The sequence below is a fragment of the Ciconia boyciana genome, chromosome 6 (assembly GCF_034638445.1).
Source record: "Ciconia boyciana chromosome 6, ASM3463844v1, whole genome shotgun sequence".
NCBI classification, from domain to species: domain Eukaryota; kingdom Metazoa; phylum Chordata; class Aves; order Ciconiiformes; family Ciconiidae; genus Ciconia; species Ciconia boyciana.
The window spans coordinates 46,607,202-46,615,585 of record NC_132939.1 but is presented as its reverse complement, the minus strand read 5'-3'; the positions used below and the strand labels follow the sequence as shown (position 1 = coordinate 46,615,585).

Below are 8,384 nucleotides of genomic sequence, written 5' to 3'. Positions count from 1 at the left end.
CTAGGTTCTACATAAACCTCTCAAGTAGTCCAGTCATTAGAGGTCATGGTAGGGTTGTATTTGGATATAGAACAAAATGCCACAAAAGCCAGCGGAAGGTTTGACCCTGAAGCAGATGACCATTGTCAGCTTTGATTTTATTGCCAAAGTTTGTAAATATTTTTTCTAGTGTAGGCAAAACAACTGTGGCTGTCCAGATACTTGTTTGTTTGTGGCACCAGCTAACATTCTTCTCTGATTTCAGTCTGATTATCCTGGTGTGGGTTGGGTCTGAATATACTTTCTTAGATCTTTCCTTTTAAAGAACAGCCTTGTTTTAAATGCCCCAGTCATCAGTCCTTAATGTTGCAGATCCTTCCTCTGGAGAACACCCTCCATTTTCTGACTAGAAACTAATGATGGTTCCAGAGGTTTGCTTACTGCAGCCGGAGATGGGAGACCACAGTCCAGCTCTGTGCTTTTCCAGAGACATCTGTGGGATTTGAGACAAGTCACTGCGTCTGCTGTCCGTGGTGTTTTATAAATGGGGATTTGAAAACGAGACTGGTGGGATTATTATTATTTATATACATTATAACATCAGCTCAGATCCTAGCCATGGGCACCCATTGTGCTAATCACTGTACACAAATAGGGTAAGAGGCAGGTTGTCTCTCAAAAAGTGTTTCATCTAAGTGTAACCCATGAGACAGCAGTTGGTCACTATCAAGGGAGCAGTTTGACAGCACTTGTCAGCGCAAATGGCAGGGATGACCCGAGTCTTTACTTCATTGCAAGTGCCCATCTTAAAGAGAGTTTGGAAGAAGGCTACCGAGATCACACATTAGAAGTGTGTATTTGGTGTAAAAAGCTGTAGCAGTGCTCAGTTCGATCTGTTTGTCTTTAGATGTTGTACACATTCTAATATGGAACAAAGCAAACTATTAAAAACATGGACTTAACCAGGACTTCTCTTTTCATATGAAACTGCCTGGTTTCAACGTGTGACGGGCCTCAACTTGTGAAGGCCACAGTGTGCTCACAGCCAGGTGAGAGGGAAAACCTGTGTAATTATTAACTCATCCGGAGCAAATGGGACTTTATTTGCTCAGTGGCTTTCTAGGGGAAAAAAATTCCTGGAAATTTTCCTTTCTGTTTGGATTTCTGGGGAACGAGAGGTGAAAACTTTTGTTTTAAAACACAAATTTCACTGGGTGGTGGGCCAGAAAGCTGCCGTCACCCTGCTTAGGGTCACAACTCCTGAGTCCCCGGGCCCAGCGGTGCTGCCGAGCCCCGCCGCAGGGCCTGGCCGGCTGCGGGGCCGGGCCTGGGCCCCAGCTGCGCTCCTGCCCCACAGCGCGGAGGGCACGGCCCCACCCCGGCCGGGCCGCCCAGCTGGGACCTTCCCACCCACCGGCCGCGGCCTTCGCGGGGGTGTGCGGCCCCGGAACAGCGCAGGAGGAGGGCCAGGCCCGAGCCGGCCTCCAGCCCCTGCGGCGCGGCGGCCCAGCGCGGTGCCGGCCCGGCCCGGCGTGGTGAGTGCCTGCGCGGCGCCGGGGCTCAGGCCGAGGCCGCTCCGTAAGGGCGTTGCTGAGGCGGGGCCGGCGTGTCGCGTCGCCTCGCTGGGGCCGGGCCGGGGGCGGCGGAGGCCGGGCCGCGCCGGGCGGTATGATCGGCACCGTGCTCTGCTACGTGCTGCTGCCGGCGGCGCGGCTCCTCCGGGCCCTCCGAGGTAACCCGGCCCCGGGCGGGCGGCGGCGGGGGCCGGGCGAGCCAGCGGCGGGGGCCCGGAGGGGCGGGGGCCCGGAGGGGCGGGGGCCCGGAGGGGCGGGGTGCGGGTGCCCCTCGGCTCCTCCCGCCCCGGCCTGAGGGGGGTGCGGCCGGAGGGGCCTCGGCGGCTGGAGCGAGGGTCGTCTCGGCTGCCCCGTAGCTCCCCGAGTCCCTCGCCCTGGGCAGCAGGAGAGGCGGGCAGGAGGGGGTCTGGGGCTGCTGCCCGAGGTGGTGTGGGCACTTGTGCCGGGCCGGGGCTGCTCACCCCGGGGCAGCGCGGGGGGCCGGGTTTTTGGAGGAAACAGTTATTGGGTTTTTGGAGGAAACAGTTGCCGGCTGTTGTGCCGCAGTGGCAGATTGCAGTCTGCGTGGAGGCCCGAGCCTCCTGCCCCAGACCTGCGCTGCAGGTTTGGGAAGATCTTTGGAGCTGGACTGCTCTGAGGTCTGTGACTCCCCGAGGACCTGCGGGTGACTCATGGATGGACTCTTGCTTTGCATGCATCGATATTTCACTTAGTTTCCTAGATCCTGCTGCTGCTTCACAGTCCTTGGTGACTGCGCTGATGTAAAGCCACCCTCCTGCCTGAACCTGTCCCCAGGCCTGTAGCAGCCACTGGCACTCTGTGGTTATAGCGAGCAGCTAGCTGACTCCTCTCAAATTCAGCTCCTATCCTGTAGTAACAGGCTCTTGTAACAGCCGTGCCTGGCTACTGGTGTGCGAAAATATTACCTTGGTGCATTGGTGTTTCTGACGTTGATGAACTTAATTACAAAACTGCAGAGAGGAGTATGGTTCTTAAAGCTCCATTTCTGACACATACAGAAAGCTTTGACACGAAAGATACAGTAAAAGCATACACGGATGACCACTGTATGTTACTGCTCTGGCTGACTGACTATCACAGGGATACAGTAGAGAAAAAGTGATTCGTAGACAACAGAAATTGCTAGTCAACAGTAGGGACTAGTGTCTGTGCAGAATTCATAGCAAAACATAAATGCTGTCATCTCTTATAAAGATACAAGTGAAAAGAGGCCCTGTCTTTTTCTACTTTACCCCACCAATATTGGTATATTCAAGTGTTACATTAACAGCAGAGGTTTTTTAATTTTTTTACCACAAATGTCAGTCATCAGGTGATCTGTAGTTCTTACCAGGACTACTTCTGTGCATATATTCTCTCTAATAAGGCTTTTAACTGCACATGCTGGTCCCTCTGTGTCTTTATTTTTCATCTATTAATAACAGAACAATTTTTCTTCTGCATCACATTCTTGTGATATGTTTGATCCTCTTAGCTGAGCACTACTTTCTTACTCAGTCCCTGGAAAGAAACTTGCTCCAAGTGTCATCTACAAGAGCTTGGCTTGTTAGCCCATGCACCTCATCAGCTAACTTCTGCAGACTGTGCCTTTACATGTGTTGCTGAGAGCTGATAGTTTCCACAAGGCCTTTTAGCTTGGCCAACTGGCTGTGGTGCTGCATAAGTTAGAATTGCGTTCCCTAGGGTTGGTAAGGCATTGCCATCCTGTACAGTTTCAGTGACTTTGACTAACATAACTAAAATTGGACTGTGGCCTAGCATTCAGGAAGAAGCAGGGTAAGTTATTCAGACTGTAATTGTTTTTCTTCAGAGAAGTCATTTGTTTGGGTTGCTATACTGAATGGTTGTATTGCACAGAGTTACAGCAAATGCATAAGAAAAATAAAAGAGTGAGTGAGAAGGGATTTCCATCTGTCTTATGGTGTTTTTGTTTGTTTTTAAATGGCAGATGCTTTCTTTACCTGTCGAAAGAATGTGCTTCTGGCGAAGAGCACGTCCACCCAGATAGAAAGTGTCTTTGCTGCGACCAGAGGAAGGTCGGTCCCAGAAGAGCAAGAAGCCCTTCTCCAGCAGTGGCTGGAGGAAGGAGCAGGGAATTTGCCAGCCAGTGAAAGCATTCCAGCAGTGGGGAAAGGATCAGTTACACTCACTAGTGACTGGTTAGAAGGTTCAGAGCTATTGATGACTAGCCTCAGTGACCTGAATTCGGCTCCAGAAGTCACCCAGTGTGCTGGTCAGCGGCTCACAGAGCTACACGCCTTGGCTTCTTCAGAACCGCAAGATCATGCAGTGACTGAACTGGCAAAATTACCAGCAGAGGAAACAGTGGCTGTAGCAGGCAGTGCCCCTTGGGCAGCTGTGGTGCCACAGACGGATCACCAGATAGCTGGCTGTACCGCTATCAATGTAGAAGTGCAGATTGAAGACCCAGCTGTGCTGGCCTGGAGTTTAGCACACGATGGAGAGACAGTGCCAACAGAGCCGCCAGCCTGGCCCATTCAGGATACGGTACAATTTTGTCCTCTCCCGACAGAGGTACCCTACCATGGTCAGTAGTAACAGCTCTGAATCTAATGTTCGGTTTGGGATTTGCATTTGTAGTGAATGTGGTCAGGTTATTGTGTCTGGGCTTGCTGTCAGTAAGACATTGATTGTATCTGTCCATGCAGAATTGACAGGATCTGCTAGGGAAAACTATAAAGTGAGGCTTTGCTGAGAGAGGGCTGGTCACAGCTAGTAGCCTCTGTGCTGTTAGATCATCTGGTCTGAACATTATATGTTCATTTCCCAGGAACAGTATTCATTTCCCAGGAACTGAAGATATGTTCATTTCCCAGGAACTGTTCCCAAGTGCTGACTTTGTAATATAAAAAGCACCCAAAAGCTGGTTGAGTGTTTCAGTATGCTTGACTCTGGTCTTCTGTTATGCCATCCCCATTGACAACTATCCAAAGGCATCCACAAAGAGCACCTGAAAACCAGAGTGGGTGAGGGTTTGCTCAGAGGCTAGAACACCCTAGCTTAGAGAATGAGAATGTGTTCCCCTGGGACCCAGAAAATAGCCAAAAGTATCAGCAGGGTACCCACCATGGCTCTAACTTGGCTTTTTGTCTCTTGCATACAGAGATTTTATGGAGAGACTGGGAGGATCTTTCTATCCAGCCCTGTGTGCTAGAGCAGGTCTCAAAAACCACTCCTCTCTTTGAATTTCGAGTCATGTCTTACAACATCCTTGCCCAGGACCTGGTGGAGCAGGGCCTTGATCTCTATCTACACTGTCATCCAGACGTCCTGAACTGGAACTACCGCCTTCCAAACCTTTTGCAGGAGATCCAGCACTGGGATCCCGATGTGAGTATGACTGAGCCCTTCCTGCATCGGTGTCACCAGAATTTGAATTCCTTGTTTTATCTAACAGCATTTAAAAAAAAAAAAAAAGATGGGGGGGGGGAAGTCCTAGGACGATACTACCTGCTTGGTAACTGAACACTGATTCCTCTGAGAGTGTTTGAGGCCTTTTGCATATGTTTTTTTGGTGTCTGTCTTGCTTTGATTGTGTTACTGTGGAAACTAGTCATACTTTGATAGCAGGGCTTAACTTCTTTAAACAGCAGAAGCAGAGGAAGAAGAGATAATGTATGTTTGGGGAGGAAAGGGCCAGGTTTATATGGCAGCACAGGAGGGGAAGCCTGCATAGAAGAGGACTTCATGACTTTCTCTATTCCTTGAGTCCTTTTTGTGTCATGAAGGATCTTCTGCCTTGTCACTGGAAAACAGAGTGATAAGCTAATGTGACCCAGAAAGTTATTGCTCTCTATCTGGAAAGTACAGGACAGTTGCAGTGATGACTTTTCTGGTTGCAGGCTTGGTATGTGAGCGCACTTTTCTGCTTGCTTGCTTCCTTTCCCAAAACAAGGTAACTAGCAAATACTGGTGGAGCAAGTGAGGTCTCTGCCTTCCTTCCAGGTTCTGTGTCTCCAGGAGGTGCAAGAGAACCATTACTGGGAACAGCTGGAACCGACGTTCAAGGAGATGGGTATGTCCTGCTTTTCTGTGTCTGTACCTCCAGCTCATAGGGCTGGCCAGGCAGTGCTTCCTGCTTAGCATCTTCAAAGCACTTGGTCTTGAGAGAGCTCTTCTGTTTGTCAGGCGGCTGCTGGCCCTACTTCTGAACTGTCTGCCTAGACCTTTACCCTTTCTTTTGTAATTGATCTTTCTCAGAGTTGACAGATCAGAGTAACAAAACTGACAGGGTCCTAGAAGGACAAGGAGAGAGAAAATACCCTCAGTGATAAATGATAAACTGTGATTATTGGAACAGAATTGGGTATAATGCTGTACCCAAATGTAGTAGGAACCTCTTCTGCTACACAGACTTGCTGAACTCCCCAGCTGATGGGGGAGCCTGAGGTAGTGACTGAATTAATCTTTTAAGAGGTGATGGTTTCTTTTCAGGCTTTGCATGCTTCTATAAACGGAGAACTGGGACGAAGACAGATGGCTGTGCAGTGTGCTATAAACACTGCAGGTTCCAGCTGATCAGCCTCAGCCCCGTAGAATACTTCCGGCCTGGCCTGGACATCCTCAATCGGGATAATGTGGGCTTGGTGCTGCTGCTACAGCCTCTGCTCCCGGAGGGCCTAGATCTGAAGGCAGTCAGTCCTTTGTGTGTGGCCAACACTCATGTGTTGTTCAATCCCCGGCGGGGAGATATCAAACTGGCCCAGATGGCCTTGCTCCTAGCAGAGATCGACAAGATTGCAAAAACTACTGAAGGCAGCTACTATCCTGTCATCTTGTGTGGAGACCTGAACTCTGTACCTGATTCTCCACTCTACAAATTCATCCGGAACGGTGAACTTTCCTACCATGGGATGCCAGCCTGGAAGGTAGGTGCCAGCCAGAACTGGGACTGGGTAGCTCTTTATTGCATGCTGCTAGAAAAATGCATGGCTGCAGTCTTTCTCTCGTGTGGAAATAGTCCAAATATTTAATTCAGTTATTCAGCAGTCTTCCCCAATGCCTCCAGCACTGCTGGGGAAAGAAGCAGACAAATGTGTGTGTGTTGTTTCCACCACTGCTCTTTTGGTTTCGCTTGAGGCAGACAAGTGATAATAGACCACTTAATTTCAGGTCCTGGTTCTCCCTTGCTGTGGGATTTTTGTGCCTGGGTGACTGGAAGTGTTGGGGAGTACAATTCCACCAAGACTTACTGAAATTTTATGTGGATGTTTGATCTGAAAACAGTTTGAAGTGGGCACCTATGTTAGAGTCTCTTGTGGTTACCTGTTACTGTTTATTCATGATCAAATACATCATTGGCTTTCAAGCTAAATCATCAGTTCAATAATAGATGCCTGCAAAGTATCTTGTCGGGTGACTTTTAGCTAGTTGTATCTGTCCCCCACAGCTGCAGGTTTATTATATCTGCACCATATTCTGAATAGCTGAGTTCATGCCTTTCTTTAAGGGCATTCTCCTGTCTTGCTCTTGGCAGGTGTATATACGTACATTGTCTATAGCTTGCAGAAGTTTGGCTCTGTGTTGCTGATGTTTCCTCTCCTGTTTCTGGCCTCCTTGCAGGTGTCTGGTCAGGAAGACTTTTCCCAACAGTTGTATTCACGGAAACTGCTGGCACCACTGTGGCCGAGCTCACTGGGTGTAACGGACAACTGCCAATATGTCACCCTGTGCCAGCCGAAGAAACTAGGTGAGCTCCAGTGTGCACTGAGAACATGAGTTTGCTGAGGATGGACAGTTTGTGGGCCTTGCTGTCTCTCTGAGTAGCTTGGGCATGTGTTGCATGAGGCACTCAGCAAAGATTCACTTCTTCTATCCATTCCCTTGGTATGTGAATTAAATCTAATTTTTCTGTCTATTGCTCTAGCTCTGTTTCTGCTGTTTTCTTTCTTTAGTCAGGAGCTGAATGTTCCCCTACCAGTAACCATTGCTCTGCATATCTCTTTCATATTCCCAGACTTATGCTTTTGTGCAGTTGTAAACCATGTTCAGCAGCCACAGCTTTCAGCGGCAGGTGTTTGTGGGAGCGGTTTTGGGCAGTATTTGCACACCACTATTAGGAAATCATTCCTAAGAGCCCAGTTACAATCATGACTGTTCTCTACTGTCCTTAGAGAGGATTAAAAAAAAGAAGGAGCCCACACTAAATAGCTTTTGTTGGAATCTTGAATGTAGAACTTGTATTCAACCTGATCTCCAGAATCGTTCTTTCTTTTTCGGCAGACATTTCCTTGCATTGCACACTAACTGATCAGCTTAAAAGTCCTTTGAACTTGTGGTGTCTCAGAGGGCACGTTCTTAATTTGTTTCATCAAGGTGCTGACCATGACTGTTGTATTAGCTAAAGGGATAGCAGTAACTGTGCTCTGTTCTTCTACATTTACGCATCTGCTCTGTTCTACATTTAGGTTATTAAGTGATTCCCATTCTCATGGTATTGAAGTGCTTGGGCACAAAAACCTCTCTCAAACTAAAAAGGTCTAAGAGATCTACAGGTCTAAAGAGTATGCAGATATTCCCTGTAGACGTGACTTTGCTGCATTTATTTTCTTCTTTTAACTTGTATTTTTCTCTGCAGGCAGACGTAAGTATAGCCGGGACTTCCTGCTCCAGTTTCGTTTTTGCGATGTTGCCTGTGAACGACCACTACAGCTAGTCCTCTTGGAAGGTGTAACAGATGCTAAACCAGGTATTAATGGGAGATTTTTCAACTTGTGACTGTCCTAGCTCGATTTTGATGAAAACATGAGGTGGAGGTAATGCCTGGTGAGAAAAAGGGAAGGCAAAAGG

General features: G+C 48.6%; 1 protein-coding gene across 4 annotated transcripts in view; it reads left to right on the top strand.

Moving 5' to 3' along the window:
- Nucleotides 1-8,384, top strand: part of ANGEL1 (angel homolog 1) — a 59,201-nt gene that overhangs the window by 26,023 nt on the left and 24,794 nt on the right. Inside the window, exons 1-7 of one of the 4 annotated variants that reach the window (XM_072864337.1) lie at nt 1,339-1,514; nt 3,523-4,122; nt 4,699-4,925; nt 5,541-5,610; nt 6,030-6,463; nt 7,158-7,284; nt 8,173-8,283. In XM_072864337.1, the coding sequence (XP_072720438.1) occupies nt 3,756-4,122; nt 4,699-4,925; nt 5,541-5,610; nt 6,030-6,463; nt 7,158-7,284; nt 8,173-8,283 (1,336 nt within the window). In that variant the 5' untranslated portion in view covers nt 1,339-1,514; nt 3,523-3,755. Of the gene's footprint in view, nt 1-1,338; nt 1,515-1,536; nt 1,712-3,522; nt 4,123-4,698; nt 4,926-5,540; nt 5,611-6,029; nt 6,464-7,157; nt 7,285-8,172; nt 8,284-8,384 lie in introns of those variants that run through there. The other 3 variants (XM_072864336.1, XM_072864338.1, XM_072864339.1) reach the window with 3 other exon arrangements.